The sequence below is a fragment of the Neoarius graeffei genome, chromosome 10 (assembly GCF_027579695.1).
Source record: "Neoarius graeffei isolate fNeoGra1 chromosome 10, fNeoGra1.pri, whole genome shotgun sequence".
In the NCBI taxonomy this organism is placed as follows: Eukaryota; Metazoa; Chordata; class Actinopteri; order Siluriformes; family Ariidae; genus Neoarius; species Neoarius graeffei.
In genome coordinates this window covers 79,268,465-79,286,423 of record NC_083578.1, presented here as the reverse complement: position 1 = coordinate 79,286,423, position 17,959 = coordinate 79,268,465, and the positions used below count along the sequence as shown (strand labels likewise).

General features: G+C 42.8%; 1 protein-coding gene across 2 annotated transcripts in view; it reads right to left on the bottom strand.

The window, feature by feature from the left end:
- trim33 (tripartite motif containing 33) overlaps positions 1–17,959 on the bottom strand; it is a 90,882-nt gene that overhangs the window by 25,910 nt on the left and 47,013 nt on the right. For both annotated transcript variants that reach the window (XM_060932369.1, XM_060932366.1), the window contains exons 5-7: positions 13,674–13,790; positions 11,724–11,838; positions 11,294–11,440 (exon numbers count right to left, since the gene is read on the bottom strand). In XM_060932369.1, coding sequence (XP_060788352.1) covers positions 11,294–11,440; positions 11,724–11,838; positions 13,674–13,790 — 379 coding nt within the window. The remainder of the gene's footprint in view (positions 1–11,293; positions 11,441–11,723; positions 11,839–13,673; positions 13,791–17,959) is intronic.

Below are 17,959 nucleotides of genomic sequence, written 5' to 3'. Positions count from 1 at the left end.
GCGCTCCGGCTTGCTCCCGGAGTGCTCCGGCCGAGGTTCCGGAGCGCGCTCCGGCAGCTATTTACACTGGATCCGGTGTAAATAGCTGCCGGATCATAATTACAGTAAACTAGTAAATACAGTAAAGGAAAAACTTGAGACTGAAAGGTTTTAACAGTCATCCAAATGACTGAACGTAAACATTGCTACAGTAACATACTAGCTATGTTGTTGACATTAGCTAGTGCTAACAGCTAGCTGCTAGTACACTGCTACAACACAGACACCGACCCTAATAATACAGTTCTTGGTCATTGCCTGGTAACAGCAAATTTATAACGGGCCATGTCTCAACAGACTAAGAAGTTATTTCAATGACATTTAATAACATTTTGTTTATCCTGAGGACCGAAAGTAAATGAAAATGTGAACAAACCTTAGCTGTAATAAGATGGCGACCACCGGCTCCAGGGACGACCCGCTGATGTGCATGTTACCCAGCCTGACACAAAATATATTTGTAGGCATCCAAACTCATACGCTTTCAGATCAATACCTGTGTATGGCGATGGGTTTTTAACGACATACAGTGGTGCTTGAAAGTTTGTGAACCCTTTAGAATTTTCTATATTTCTGCATAAATATGACCTAAATCATCATCAGATTTTCACACAAGTCCTAAAAGTAGATAAAGAGAACCCAGTTAAACAAATGAGACAAAAATATTATACTTGGTCATTTATTTATTGAGGAAAATGATCCAATATTACATATCTGTGAGTGGCAAAAGTATGTGAACCTTTGCTTTCAGTAGCTGGTCTGACCCCCTTGTGCAGCAATAACTGCAACTAAACATTTCCGGTAACTGTTGATCAGTCCTGCACACTGGCTTGGAGGAAGTTTAGCCCGTTCCTCCGTACAGAACAGCTTCAACTCTGGGATGTTGGTGGGTTTCCTCACATGAACTGCTCGCTTCAGGTCCTTCCACAACATTTCCATCGGATTAAGGTCAGGACTTTGACTTGGCCATTCCAAAACATTAACTTTATTCTTCTTTAACCATTCTTTAGGAGAGCGACTTGTGTGCTTAGGGTCGTTGTCTTGCTGCATGACCCACCTTCTCTTGAGATTCAGTTCAGTTCATGGACAGATGTCCTGACATTTTCCTTTAGAATTTGCTGGTATAATTCAGAATTCATTGTTCCATCAATGATGGCAAGCCGTCCTGGCCCAGATGCAGCAAAACAGGCCCAAACCATGATACTACCACCACCATGTTTCACAGATGGGATAAGGTTCTTATGCTGGAATGCAGTGTTTTCCTTTCTCCAAACATAATGCTTCTCATTTAAACCAAAAAGTTCTATTTTGGTCTCATCCGTCCACAAAATTTTTCCAATAGCCTTCTGGCTTGTCCACATGATCTTTAGCAAACTGCAGACGAGCAGCAATGTTCTTTTTGGAGAGCAGTGGCTTTCTCCTTGCAACCCTGCCATGCACACCATTGTTGTTCAGTGTTCTCCTGATGGTGGACTCATGAACATTAACATTAGCCAATGTGAGAGAGGCCTTCAGTTGCTTAGAAGTTACCCTGGGGTCCTTTGTGACCTCGCCGACTATTACACGCCTTGCTCTTGGAGTGATCTTTGTTGGTCAACCACTCCTAGGGAGGGTAACAATGGTCTTGAATCTCCTCAATTTGTACACAATCTGTCTGACTGTGGATTGGTGGAGTCCAAACTCTTTAGAGATGGTTTTGTAACCTTTTCCAGCCTGATGAGCATCAACAACGCTTTTTCTGAGGTCCTCAGAAATCTCCTTTGTTCGTGCCATGATGCACTTCCACAAACATGTGTTGTGAAGATCAGACTTTGATAGATCCCTGTTCTTTAAATAAAACAGGGTGCCCACTCACACCTGATTGTCATCCCATTGATTGAAAACACCTGACTCTAATTTCACCTTCAAATTAACTGCTAATCCTAGAGGTTCACATACTTTTGCCACTCACAGATATGTAACATTGGATCATTTTCCTCAATAAAGAAATGACTAAGTATAATATTTTTGTCTCATTTGTTTAACTGGGTTCTCTTTATCTACTTTTAGGACTTGTGTGAAAATCTGATGATGTTTTAGGTCATATTTATGCAGAAATATAGAAAATTCTAAAGGGTTCACAAGCTTTCAAGCACCACTGTAGGTATACAGATCATGTGGGCCGAAGTCAGGTAAAGACGAGGGCTTCGTGTACTTCCGTACGTCAGTGAACAATCCTGGTGGAAGCAGGTAAACGTCGTTCTCCAAGCCTGCTAACCTCAATTTTTGCAAATACCTCTCCCTCTGCTCGCCCTGTAAATGCCTTACGTCGCTGGATAGTGAAGGTGTTTTCTGCATCTCGCTCCTTTTTCTTTTATGTTTTTCATTTGTCACCTTCCTCGCATTCAAACTGATTCGAGCCGTGACGTCCAAAATGGCAGCCTCACATGACTTGGTCACGTGGGTGAAAAACCTCAATTAAAACAAAATGGTCGACAGGGTAACTTACTGACCAGTAACGTTTCAGCTCTCACCTGCCACCTAGTGGACATCAATTTTAAAAGTGAACTGAAGTCATTTACAAACTTGCTTTATTTCTTAACGTGTTATTCAATTACGTTTTCGGTTTTAGTAACCTTATATCGTGACTCGTACTGGCAACTAATTGTAATTAAGCATTGTACTTATCGGCCTATTCGGTTTTTAGCCGTGTTGAATTTAGTTCGTTCGGTCCACGGCAGGCGTCGCTTATCCGTGCGATCTTCACGAGACTTGTGCGAGACTTCGAAATGTCAAGTGTCAGCCAGGTGTCAGTGCCGCCATTTTGAAAACTGTTTTCCAAACGAAATATTGCACAAAAACGAGTTTAAATGGCGATTACTGCCTACTTTTTTCAAACTTTCCTGATCGCTATCAAAAACAAACAAAACTTCCGGCTTGATCACATCAGCGTTCGAAAGAGGGCGCGCGCGTCTTTTGACGACGCTGGCGGATGTCGGTCACTTTGATTTCCGCTGTATGTTTTACTTCCGCCCTACGATGTCTCGCACAGGTCTCAACGAATCTCGTTTACGGCCGTTGCTTTGACATATGGACTCATATTACAGAGCATATTTCAAACACTCGTAACTTACTATGGAGCACTTGCATGTGACGTCACAGCCGATCCAGATTGTGACAGACGCCATCATGTCGGTCAAACGCCATATTCCGCCTTCTACTTCTGGTTCTACTTCTACCTTTTCTTCTGGAAAACCCTACTATATACAATTCTACTACAACGGCTGCGGCTACAAGCTCTCCCTACCTGTGCACGGTTTTTATGTTTTTTGTGTGTATTTTTGCGTGTTGTTCATCTGTACCGGACTTCAATATCCACTACAACCGTATGGACTTACTGGACATTGGTTTCCAGCAGAAAATGACGGTTTGTAGCGATTTCCATCGCATGCACAACATCCCGGACGAGAAAAAAAATAACATTCCGGACGAGACAGCGAGACCAGCGGGGTCTCCGTGGATTGTTATTGGAAGCAAAGTGAAGGAGGTGGCGCCGGGAGCAGAAGCAAAAGCGAGGCTACAGGCAGAGCCAGCCTGTTGACTAAGCTCAGAAAACAGCTACTCAAACCTCCACTGCCAAGCCTCTACCTCTCCAACGCCAGATCCATGTAAACAAGACGGACAATTTGGAATTACCTTATTCTATTCTATAATCGGCTGGTCAGTGCTATACTCAATACTTAAGTGACTTACCCATCCAATGAGGATTATTTTCTTGTTTACAAGATGCCACATCTGAGTCGCTGACAAATCCTGAATTTCTGTAAAGATAACTGTCCAGGGATTTATAGGCACGCAGTGCTTCACCACTGAACAGCGAGGGAAAGTTAATGAGGTAATCATACACGTCCGGGTATTCCGCTGGCAGTTCAAAATCCGGTCGTGAAAACTCCGTCCGGAAAGCCATAAGGGTCACAAATCTGTAGATCGTTTATTTTAGACATATATCTAGTTATCTGTTCATTAGAAAAATGAGCCGTGTAGTCCGTCGGTTGAAATTGATCCATTCTGTACACGAGTGCAGCAGTATTCAGCGGTGTTTTTGACCGACAAGATGGGGGTTGTGTACTTTCCAGTCACGTGACTGCAAGATCTCTATAGCAGCGACAAAATAGCGATCAAAATGCATTCCTAGATTTAATAAAATGAGATAAATAGAATTTTGATGATAAAAAAAAAAAAAAATTTGCCTTCAGGTCTCCTTGAAGAGACTACAAAGCACTTCTCCAAGTTGCTAAGTGGCTCTGGATAACAGCGCCTGCTCAATGCTGTTAATGTAGATGATGACCGATGAGCATGTGAACAATGCTGCTTGCATGGACACCATGTGCACATGTAGTGCAACACAAGCCATTAGGAGTATATTAATATTTCTCTGAAGGACACGCCACATTTACGCAACGGTACTTCACTTCCAGGGAAGAGAGCTGGTACAAACCTCTTCATAAACTGAACCAGTCGGGTTTAAACACAGCAGTCCATTACATAAACTGAAGAGCATCGATTTTTCACCACATTCATAAAAAACATTATGTGCTGCTGGGTTATCGACGCACAGCTGCTGCCCCCAACCAGGACAGAGTACTGCACGGACCCGATCGTTACAAACGATGACATTTTCGGTGCTGCTCAGATCAAATTGCTCCTTCATAGTCTACTGAGGAAGTGCATCAAATCCACACACCATTAGAAAATTGAAAGCAATTATAGTGCTTCTGTGGCCCTGCTCACATCCTGCATTAACGTCCGTCATGCCTGATCGGATCACAAGGGGACAGCAGACACGCATCACACCTGGCATTATGAATGCGTCTTCGGTGACCATGTGAGATCAGATTTCATATACACTCATGGAATGTATTCACCACTCGAAGATAAACTTCATATCTTCACGCCACAGTGTAATATCCTCTCTATACAATGATTCCTGCTAAGGACGAAGCCCGTCATGCACATTTATTAAGTCTGTCTTCTGCTTCATCCATTTTCAGGCAGAAATGTCCTGTGAACTGTTCCAAAATTTTAAAATCTCATGGTTTCCGAATGAAACTTATAAATTAATGAGAGATGAGATGATGAATGAAACCATGAAAAGCAGCTGGTGTTCATCTCTGCTGTTATGGAATCGTCTTTAACCATTAGCTTAGCAGCAAAGAGCTCTACCATTAAAGCTAGACTGCCTTTCGGATTTTTCAAGTGTAGGTCATGAAAAGAATTTTCCCCGACGCCCAATTATTTTTGTTTAGTGGACCAAAAGCTACCGAATTCGAATCACAGACTCCCAATTTTATTAAACAGAACAATTAATGAATTTAGAGTCATGTGGCCCTAAATTCTCCGCTATTTGTTCCTGTTTCACCATGACCCAATAGATAGTTTTCACATGACGTCACAGAGTCGGGGATTCCCTGGTGGCGGCCATCTTGGAGGGCAAGCTTACCGTACGGGTCACTGAGCACACATTGTAGCGCGCGAGTTACATTCATTTATATATTATTTACATTTATAGTTACATTACTACTATTTAAAGCTAGCAATGGTGCACACCTGTTGTATTCACGGCTGTCGTAATAGGTCAGATGATGAAGTCAAGCGGAGCTTTTATGGAATTCCCACTGTACGGGAACACGAAGGCGAGCAAACAAAGAAACCCCGCATACAAAGGAGAAATCTATGGCTTGCGAGAATCAACCGCAAGGATTATCAGCCTTCCAAACACAGCAAAGTCTGCTCCGATCATTTTATAAGTGGTAAGTTGTTTAAATAAACAATCAATTGTGTTTAAGTTTGTTTTTGGAAACCAAAACATCGTGTGAACAATCTCTGGAGAATGCCTAACTGGAACCGCCGAGTGTACGTTTACATTGTAATGTACACTGAATATCGCTCGTTTGTCACATTTCTATTTGAAACTTGTCACTTCACTCACGCAAGGGTCATTTTTGAAAAACATTTTAGGTCTATTCTGTATGATTTAATTTGTGTTTGGGATGCAAACAGCGCGCCTTTTGGCGGATGCCGCCTGAATCGCGCAGATCCGTTTTTTTTTTAGGGGGGGCGTTGGAGTGTCTGATTATAATTTCAAAGTAAATTCTGTATTAAAATGACTAAATAAGCAAATCCGTTACAGTCCATGAAACAGGAAGTATAAGGATAAGAAAAAAACAGTTTAAATCGGGAAGCTGCGCACATTTGCGCAGCCCGAGCGGTGTGCAGGACTGCGCAAATGTGCGCAGCTTCCCAATTTAAACTGTTTTTCTCATCCTTATACTTCCTGTTTCATGGACTGTAATGGATTTGCTTATTTAGTAATTTTAATACAGAATTTACTTTGAAATTATAATCAGACACTCCAACGCCCCCCCTAAAAAAAAACCCCGGATCTGCGCGATTCAGGCGGCATCCGCCAAAAGGCGCGCTGTGAATATATAAAGTTGTATATATCAGACAGCCTTTAAAGTTTGATGAAGTCAGTTTCAGGCTTTGGAGCAGGCTTTGGCAGTTTCAGGCTTTGGCAGCCCTGGATAGTCACTTGAAAATGCATCTTTGTCCACTTCGTAGGGGTCAATTCCCCCAATCAAGGCCAGTTTGGCTGCATACCGTTGTCGTGAGATGTCGTCTAATGTATCTATATACTTCTGTTTGCTTGATTTTGCCGACATTGATCTTTATTTTAGAGAACTGACTATACAACTTCATAAATTCGTCCGAGATAACGTAGCCAGTAGTGGCGATGGTCCGTTTTGTTTGCCCTCCAAGATGGCAGCTGCGGGGCGTTCCCTGGAATGCCGTGACGTCAGTGAAAACTATCTATACTACGTCATGTATCACATGGTGGGCTTTCCCCGTTCGCGCAAGGCATTGTGGGATACAAATTTGAAACAGGAGAGACAAATGGAGGACGCGAGTGCGTGAATGAAACGTGAAAGACTGACTACAGTAACGGAAAGCGAGAAGAAAAGACGTTATGTTATATACGAAGAAAAGGAAATGCAGGACCAAACTAATAAATATCGGCGCTCAGCGAGCACCTCGGTGCGATCAGCGACAATGATGTGTCAGTGCATGGTCAAAGGTAAACCTGCACATGCGTGCGTGCACACACACGGACTTCCTCTGTCTGCTTGACTGCGCGAAGCGAGTGATTTCATGCACATTATTTGCTCGGGAATCCTCTCAAATTAACTTCCCAAAGGGAACCAAATTTCACCGATTTTATGAAATCGAAAGGCCGTCTCGCTTTCAGCGCAATTTCTCATGACGACATTTTCCAGCTCAAGGACACAGCCGGTCAATCAGGTGGACCTTGGTTGCTATCTGGGATACACAAATGTGATGTGGGCACGTGTGTCCCAGACCACCTCCAAAATGTGTTGAGGGCATACTCATACTAAGCACAGTTGCCTTATACCCTGCCCGAGTATGATCCCCTCCCCCGCTGGCCTGCACTCACACTGTTTCGGTCCCGTGTACGCCAACGTCATCACAATGAAACTTTTTGTGCTGAAGAAAAGGCACAATAGAGACTGTTTTTACATTGTGGCTTATCTGGAGCCGTTTTGGGTGCGCGGTGACACACAGCCCTTTCACATGCCGTATAGATTTAATCAACCATGCAAAGTAGTTTTCAGTAAATCATGCTGCACGCATAAGAAGATTTTATGGCGGCAGCTGACGCAGAGGGAGGAATTTACAAATTTCCTCGCCAACTACAATTCTCTGCTCCTTAATAAATGTGAGAACCGGACCAGTCATTGACCCAAATATTTTTGAATGAATTGAAAAGTGCACGTCATAGCTTTCGAGTTAAATTCTTACACACGGTTAGCAAATCACACCGATGTCTCCCGTGCCCAAATCCAACTGACCTGTGCCTGAGCACGGCACGCAGCAATCACACTAGTCAAACGAACTTTGGGGGTCAGGTGTACTTGGGCACGGTACAAATCATCAGCTCACAAATGTGTCCGATTCTTCGAGACACATTTCACCGGACACTTGTGATCCAATCCCCCAGGAGGTACGGTAATGCCAGGCGTGAACAGTGCCTTACACCAATTTTTTTCTCTTGAAGCCGGAGAACACCAAATGGTTCACTGCAGATAAAATCTCACTTCTGGCATCACATTTACACTTGGGGACTATTTCAGACAAAAGGGCCACCAAACATTCACCGTTAATTTAAGTAAACCACAACTGTGATTCTATTTGCATTACAGTCAATGCATTTACTTTGCTACCTTCATCAACAAGACAAGTGGTAACTGTCAGCCAGCACTGCGGGACAGGGGTGTGATATTTCTGAAACTGACAAAAATAGCTTTCCGTAACGGCGCAAATTCAAACTTCTCCGTCCGCAGCTTCGAAGGTCCCCGTGCCTTTCTGCCCCAAATCACTTCCTCCTCTAACATATCTCTGATCACACAGCAACTTTGCATGTGAAGAGCGGTATAAATATGTACAAAAGCACCTCAATAACCAGTTCACCTGCCGTTATTGGTTTGAAAGCAATGTATTGGTATTTCTGACATATAGTATGTTCTATTATATGGACATGAGCGCTTTACTGGGAAATATACCACTCGTATTTTTCATATATGAGCGCCATCCGGGACATGGAGAAACAAAACCTTGACGTAAATCTCTGTCACTCCTGAGGAAATCGATGTATTGTTTTGATAAATTTGGGTACTTTCTTTGTGAATGTGTCGATATAATAAAAAGAACATCACATGTTGGCTTGAAGATAAGAAGTTCATCTTCTCGTGTTGAAAAACCTGCATTTTTCAGACAAAATATAATCGCGAATCTGAGGGACGTGTGTGTGTGTGTGTGTGTGTGTGTGTGTGTATGTATATGTTATTTACCAGCTGGGAGGTCAGTATGGTGAAATACCGTGACCGAGGTCTTGAAAGTACTGAGCGAGGCCCTCTGGACCGAGGTCAGTATTCAAGGCCGAGGTCACGGTATTTCACCATACAGACCGACCTTAAGCTGGTAAATAATATATTTATTTTTTTCTTTACCAAATTCTAACAGAAAACGAGAGCGCCTGAAAGGGAAAACCGAGCCAAGCCGCCATTTTGAATCCTCATTCACGGCTGTAATGCAAATGGCTTCCTCCTCGGTATACAAGTGCACTTCCATGGCAGGAAAAAAACTACATTTTGCCACCTATGTAGTCCCCTATTTATACAAAATTGAGTCATTCAGGATTCAGCATTGTTTTTTTTTTTTTTTAAGATTTATTTTGGGCTTTTTTCACTTTTATTGGATAGGACAGTGTAGAGACAGGACAGGAAATGAGTGGGAGAGAGAGATGGGGAGGGATCGGGAAATGACCTCGGGTCGGAATCGAACCCGGGTCCCCGGATTTATGGTATGGCGCCTTATCCACCTGAGCCACAACGCCCCCGGGATTCAGCCATGTTTTTGCTCGGCGTTAGCAAGTTAGAGGTTCTTAGCTTTCTCCTGAAATGTTTTATTTTATTTCTTCTTCCTCAGGGTAGTAAAACTCGCTTTCGCTGTGAAGACTGTCATTATCGCTATCCATGCTGTAAACTTAATGCTATTCTCCTGAGAAATGCTGGCAAAAATTTATACGATTTTTGATAATCTCATCTCATCTCATTATCTCTAGCCGCTTTATCCTGTTCTACAGGGTCGCAGGCAAGCTGGAGCCTATCCCAGCTGACTACGGGCGAAAGGCGGGGTACACCCTGGACAAGTCACCAGGTCATCACAGGGCTGACACATAGACACAGACAACCATTCACACTCACATTCACACCTACGGTCAATTTAGAGTCACCAGTTAACCTAACCTGCATGTCTTTGGACTGTGGGGGAAACCGGAGCACCCGGAGGAAACCCACGCGGACACGGAGAGAACATGCAAACTCCACACAGAAAGGCCCTCGCCGGCCACGGGGCTCGAACCCAGGACCTTCTTGCTGTGAGGCGACAGCGCTAACCACTACACCACCGTACCGCCCCCATTTTTGATAATCTTATAAATAAATCTTATTAAAAAAAAAAAAAAAGATAAATGTTGACAAAAAAAAATTCTACTACGTTGTTTGTTGTTGTGAACAAGCGAGTCGCCAGAGGTCCGTAACCAGGGGCTGTAACTGTGGTCTGCACCGTAGGATACGGACCCGCTTGCCAGCCAATCAGAGCGCAGGATTTGATGGAAACCGCACCGCGAAAAAAATAATTAACAGTTATTACACGACATTGAGTCATACGTGACCTGATGGCGAAAAGCCATGTACGATAAGATTGAATGGAAAAACTTTATATCCACAATCACTGGATTTTGAGAAACGGAATTTCAAATTTTTGTAAATCTGATAAATAAAACTTCATACAAAACGTCCGACATAATAATTTCTGCTTAAAATGTAAACAAACCGGCGAAATGACAGGAGCAATTTGTGAAAAATGCTATACTAATAATTACTGAAAAATTATTTTTAAAAAAAAGTATGTTCTTACCATCAAATACTTTTATTCCATATTTTGTTGCGCTTTTTTTTGGCATTTTGTTTTCGAGTAGTGTTTATTTCATCCTCTGTTGGTTCAGAAACACGCTCCACCATTTTTGTTTTTCTCTCCTCACAGTCTATGAACTGATAGCCTAGTAGTAGAGCAGCTAATCAGAGTGCGCAATTGCTCATATCCAGTGAATGTGGATATGATAATTCCCAATACGTCACTCCGATGACATCACTCCCAGTGTTTTCCCGCTGACTTGACGTGCGTTGTCAAAATGGTGAACTGGTTCAAATTTAAAATTTTGATTAACTTGCGTTTTTGTGGATGTGTCCATATAATATAAAGAACATTACATGACTGGGTGAAGATATGAAGTTTATCTTCTTGTGTTGAAAAAAATAATAATAATACACATCACCCGTTTGCTTCGCTCACTCGCGAATATGTTCACCACTTAAAGATAAACTTCATATCTTCACACAACTGTGTAATATCCTCTACGTGTGTCAACCTCTGTTGCATCACACATCACACTTCTGGTTGCAGAAGGCAAGCACACTGTGTTTAAACAAAAAAACAAACAAACCCCACCCACTGGTGCGGGTTTACGTCTGCTTTATTCGTTTCAGTGTAAACAACCAAATCTGGAATATTTTCGGGGATCTTCTTGACGGCGATATTGCAGAACATCTGTGTAAAAAGGGCGAGAGGGACTCACCAGTCTCTTGCTGTAGAGCAACGCTGTGCTGCTGCCGTTGCTGATGGCCCAGTGTGTGAAGCGCAGAACGTGCAGGATTTGCTGTGCCAGGGAGCTAATGTCTCGCTGCTGGTTTAGCAACTTCACGGTGCGCTCCTTCGTCACGCTCTGCAACAGGGCAACAAACACAGAGCTCAGAATTTATTTACCCTTTACTCAAAGTGTGTGAGAATATCACATCGATACTGCAAGTGTTAAATTCTCAATTCTGATGGGTCTGAAGGTTTTTTTTTCCTTAATAAAACAGTCTGGCTGTAATTATCATTTCAAGGCTTTGTAAGGCAGAAACTCTACATAAGCCTCATAAGAACAGGACTTGTTATATTATTCAACAACATTTAAGGATCACAAAAACCTGCCGTTTTCATATTTTTGTACTCCTGCACTATACCTCCAGCTGCTGAAGTAGAGATTTGCCTTTCTTGTTGATTTCATTGATAAGCGTGAAGACTGCAATCTTAATCTCATGCTCAACCTTCTTGTGCGTCTCGGCTGCCTCTTTTAACCTGCAACACGAGAAAACGCCCATTAAATATTTTTAAATAAAAGAACAAGTGTCCAAGTCTTATATAAGAGAAAGTATTATATAAATCTTATATAATAGGGAGTGTCCAATTGTAGTAATCATCATCATCTTGTGAACCATATTTTATAAAAAATTAGACTAAATTGGGATTAATTATAGTAACACACATCTGATTTACACACATTTAGTCAACACTGCAACAGTACTTTTAAGTCAAGTCAACTTTGTCAAATATGCTATACATGCTCGACATACAGCACAGATGAAATATCAGTCCTCTCTGACCCACGGTGCAAACAGGCAATGCAATAAATAAAAATAGAATAATTGAAAAAAAAAAAAAAAAGACAGTATAAACAGGGGCTTCAAAGTTTGGGAGAATAGCAGGGTACAAATAATTTACAGCAGGGTGCAAAATGGTAAAATGTCTGCCAGCGGCTGACATAATGCACACAAAGCGTGCAGGGAGATATATATATATATATATATATATATATATATATATATATATATATATATATATATATATATGAATGAGAGAGAGAGAGATGCAAGTATGAATTTTTCATGGGGTGGGATGGTTTGGAACAGGTCATCTAAAATTGGGATAACATTTACCCAGGACAGGTATTTGAGGCGGGTCGTCTAGCTTAAGCTTGATTAGTGTTGTTACGCACGCCAGTGTTTCCCACAGAAATTTTGGAGACTATGGGGGCAAGCCATGGGGGAGGCGCGGGGGTTGTTTAAAATTGAGTGATATGTTAAATACTAAGTTATTACTGAAAAACTATTGATTAAAAAAAACAAAGACACTGAGAAATGGTCCTATAAACAACTTTACCAATATAAAAGATTACCAGGACTACAAAAATGCAGAAAAATAGGCTTTACTTATCCAAATGCACCTGTTGGTTCAAAAGTTAAAGTGCAGAGAACCTCACAGCACAACATGAAGTTACCTTAAAATATAATATAAATGCCTCAGCTTTCATGTAAGAAAAAAAAAAAACAACTATTAATACTAGTAGTGTGCAGGCAGTCTCTCCTGAAGACTAAATTAAACAATAATTATAAACTAATAAAATAAATGGCTCAGGCTTCATAGAAGAAAAAAAAACAATTTGAACAGAATCTCACAGTATGATGCTGAAGCTGCCTAAACAATGGAAAATAAAATACCATTTTGGCAAAAATGTTGGCATCCATTAATTTCTTGTATTAAGTAAAAAAAAAAAATGTTGCCAGATACTGCTGACGTTTTACAGCCCAAAATATGTTCAAAACCTGCCAAAATGCACTTAAAACTGCCCAATCTGGCAACACAGGGCAGTAATGGCTGCACTCATGTCGAGGTTATAAACAAAGCTGACGCGGCAACGGACATACATGACATAGTGGATGTAATTTACTACACAACTTTTTTTTGCCGTCAGAAATATTTAATATTAAATTTTGTGACTCGACTGACAATAGCCGGCGGCATAACAAGCCATAGCCGGCGATTTGCCGCCGGTGACCGGCTACTTTTGAGACCGCTGTATAAACACTCTAGATAGGAACCAGACATAGACTAAACACTCAAACAATATAAACAGTATAAATAAACGGTATAAACACTAGATAAGAACAAGACATAGACTAAACACTCAGACAATATAAACAGTGTAAACACTAGATAAGAACTACACACAGACTAAACACTCAGACAACAGTATAAACACACTAGATATGAACTAGACGTAGACTAAACACTCATGTGTATACACACACACACAAATTGGTTCAAATAACCAGTCAAGGGCACTTGAGCCTTACCTATTTTGCACCTGAGCTGCAGAAAACTGTACAAAATTCCTCTTCTCATGCAGTTTGGCCATGAACGTCTCGATAATCCCTTTCTGATTCTCAAAGGCCTCTTCCAGGAACTGGTACCTGCCACAGAGAAGAAAATAATCAGACGACTTTAAAGTGTTTTACACCACAGCGCTGTTAAAAGTCGATTCTGATTATTCAGAAGGTGTTAAGTTTCCTTAATAGCAGCTCTGACAGTAGTGTCAGCTGTAACTCAAATCACAGGTTTATGTTCGTGCACTTGTTCGAATACATTTCAATAGTAACAGCAAATTCAGAAAGATTGGTTTTGTTTAAAATGGTGGCCACAGCTTGCAATCTAAGACTAATAATAAACCAACATTGCTGCTTAAAGCACAGCACAGCTGCTGATACGGTAAATATTTAACATTCATGGGGGGGAAAAAAAAAAAAGGAGTCTCCAGTGTTGCAGAATATTAACCATCAGTAAGATTTCAGGACAGGAGACTTTCTGGATTGTCTAAAAATTTCATGACGTTAAATGCAACTGTAAACGGATAAAAAGCGCAAGAAGCCATTCCTTAACCAACAGCATCACACCGCATAAACCATCATGCTTTATTCCTTATCTAATACAAGTGCTTCTGAAATCAACCCATAATGCCTGATTATTCTGAAGACCTCAGTAATGATAACACAAGCAGCATGACAAACAGGCTGCAGAACTGGTTGGGGTGGTTATTCAATGTAGAAAATCAAGGATATAAATAGCAGGCAGAGATGTCCACAAGCTCCGGCGACCAGCGGTTTTCTCCCCCTACACCGATGGTCTGCGCCAGCTACTCAATCCCAGAAAAAAACAAACAAACAAAAAAAAAAAAAAACACACAAACAAAAAAAACCCTTGCCTTTCAATGTTCAAGCAATTTATATTGTCTCTGCTGCCCATAATTTGCTGCAAATCCAATTATTTCACCACGAAATGGTCTTTGATTCGGGTCTAGCATGACCGAAAGCGATGCCTTGTTTGTTGCTGTTGCTTGATTCTTGCGCTCTGATTGGCTGAGTCGGACCATGTGACCATGCCATAGCATATGTAGTTACGTGACAGAGCCAGACAGCATACTACAGAGGGTAACTGAGAAAGCCAAATCTCTCACATGTCTGGAAGGAAATTTCAGACATATTTTGCAAGTATTTTACAGGGAAATGGCGGCAGCGACACATGCATGCCCCCAGACCCCCTTAGCATTAGTGCGCCTTTGGCTTAGCTTCACCACCGCAAATTCCAGAACCACCTACTACTTTTTCTCTTTTTTTTTTTTTTTTAAAGCCAGCTACTTCAGATTTTCTGGAGAACCCTGAGCAGGTTACCGTCTCCGAATTAACCTCTTCGCTTAGTCACTTTGGAACTTCATTATTCAGTAACTATGGACCCTTTTCACGTGACGTCACGACAAACGCGGCCGCCATTTTGGACATGTACTACCAGTAGTTTACCACAGCCAACATTGAGGAACGGCAGCAAAGAAAGTTTTTACTTTCAGCAAGACTTCCATCATGCCACTATATTGTTGTGCACCTGGATGTAGTAACCATCAACAAACAAGGCAAGGTTTATCATTTTATCGGATCCCGACGGAGAAGATGGATAGCGGCCATTAACAGATTGGCAGCCCTCGGCATACCAACGCTTGTGTAGTGACCACTTTGTTGGAGGTAAGACGAATAAAATTGGCAAGCCGGAACGCGCTGCTTAATTTGAGGGGGAGAAAGCCGGAGCGCGCTCCGGAACCTCGGCCGGAGCACTCCTGGAGCAAGCCGGAGCGCGCTCCGGAACCTCGGACGTTGGCGTGTATGTGTATGGCGATGGGTTTTTAACGACATAGGTATACAGATCATGTGGGCCAAAGTCAGGTAAAGACGAGGGCTTCGTGTACTTCCGTACGTCAGTGAACAATCCTGGTGGAAGCAGGTAAACGTCGTCCTCTAAGCCTGCTAACCTCAATTTTTGCAAATACCTCTCCCTCTGCTCGCCCTGTAAATGCCCTACGTCGCTGGATAGTGAAGGTGTTTTCTGCATCTCGCTCCTTTTTCTTTTATGTTTTTCGTTTGTCGCCTTCCTCGCATTCAAACCGATTCGAGCCGAAGTCCACTACATGTCCAAAATGGCGGTCGCGTTTACGAAGGTCACGTGACTGAAAAGGGTCTATAGAGAAGGTACTGCAAAAGGAGTATAGTTAGGAACGCGAGCCGAGACCCACTGCTGGATCTTGGGTGTTTAATACAAATCTCTAACAATATATCTCCGTTGACTGGCAATTTTAACAAACAAAATATCAAAGAAAGAAAAAAAATGCTATTGCCAATTAGATATTTTAATTAGCAATAGCACGGTGGTGGTGGGACAGATATCCTACGGCGACGAGTCAGCGTACAGACAGGAGGTGGAGGACCTGGTGGACTGGTGCAGGGACAACAATCTCTGCATCAATGTGGGGAAAGCAAAGGAGATGGTTGTGGACTTCAGGAGAGGTGAACACGCCCCCTCCCCCCTCTACATCGGAGGAGAAGCTGTAGAGATGGTCCACAGTATCAAGTACAGGTAGTCGTCGACTTACGACTGCGTTTGGTTACGACTGACTGGTCGTAAACCGAACTGGTCGTAAGTCGGCCTATGTTAAATGAACGTAAGTATATTGTGATGTGTAATGATATTGTAATCATCTTAAAGTCTTATTTTATCAACATTTTCTTATTTCATTACCATGGCTCATTATTTGGTTTAAGTCAAACACTGCATGCTACACTGCGTACAGTACAATTCGTTTAATATGTACAAAACAAAAAATACGAAATACAGGTGTGAAAAATAGAAAACATTTTAGTTTGAAACATACCAAAATACAAATGTAAAACATAGCAAAATACAAAATTTAGTGACCGCTGGCATCACTGGTGCTTGGCTGTGGGTCGTCTATGTCGTCATCAGCTGTTGCAGCGCTCGGGCTGGCGGGAGGATTTGCTCGTTTCATAAACCAGGAGCTGGGGCGGAAACTGTATGACGGAGTGTGCGAGGGAGCGCGAGAGAGACTGTGCATGTGCCTGGAGTTGGGGCGGAAACTGTTGCACGCGGCGAGAGGCGCTGCCGGGAGCTGGGGCGGAAACTGTCGTACGCTCAGCTGGGAAACAGTTGCCAGTCATAACCAGACGGTCGTAAAGTCGATCGGTCGTAAGTCGCAAGCCGACAACTACCTGTACCTGGGGGTCTACATCTCTAGCGGCTTGAAGTGGCCCATGAACACAGCCAGCATGGTCAAGAAGGCCCGCCAACGCCTCTACTTTTTGAGGAGGCTAAGGCAGGCCAGACTGAGCCCTGCGGTCCTGGGAATCTTCTACAGGTGTGTGGTGGAGAGCACACAGACCTCCTCCATCACCTCCTGGTATAGAAACTGCTTGGCTATGGACAGGAAGGCTCTGCACAGGGTGGTGCGCACAGCACAGATCACCACCTGTTGCAGCCTGCCGTCCATAGAAGACATCTCCAACAGCCGGTGCAGGAGCAGAGCGGCCCGCATCATGGGTGGCTCCACCCACCCAGCACACAGACTATTCAGGCTCCTCCCCTCAGGAAAAAGACTCTGCAGCATCAGGGCCAAAACATCAAGGCTCCAGCGCAGACGAATGAACACTAAGCGTAAGCTCTGATGCTTGCCCCCCCACACACACACTCCCCTCATTTTGCATTTTTGCACATATTGAAGTTTTTACTGTTCACCTAAACACTTTTTTTTTTTTTTTAAATCACCTTTGCACTAGGCGGCACGGTGGTGTAGTGGTTAGCGCTGTCGCCTCACAGCAAGAAGGTCCGGGTTCGAGCCCCGTGGCCGGCGAGGGCCTTTCTGTGTGGAGTTTGCATGTTCTCCCCGTGTCCGCGTGGGTTTCCTCCGGGTGCTCCGGTTTCCCCCACAGTCCAAAGACATGCAGGTTAGGTTAACTGGTGACTCTAAATTGACCGTAGGTGTGAATGTGAGTGTGAATGGTTGTCTGTGTCTATGTGTCAGCCCTGTGATGACCTGGCGACTTGTCCAGGGTGTACCCCGCCTTTCGCCCGTAGTCAGCTGGGATAGGCTCCAGCTTGCCTGCGACCCTGTAGAACAGGATAAAGCGGCTAGAGATGATGAGATGAGATGACCTTTGCACTATTTCTTTTTATTTTTTTCCCCTATTCTAATTTTTAATTCTTCTATATATGCTGCTGGCCCTGAAGCACAAATTTCATTTACATG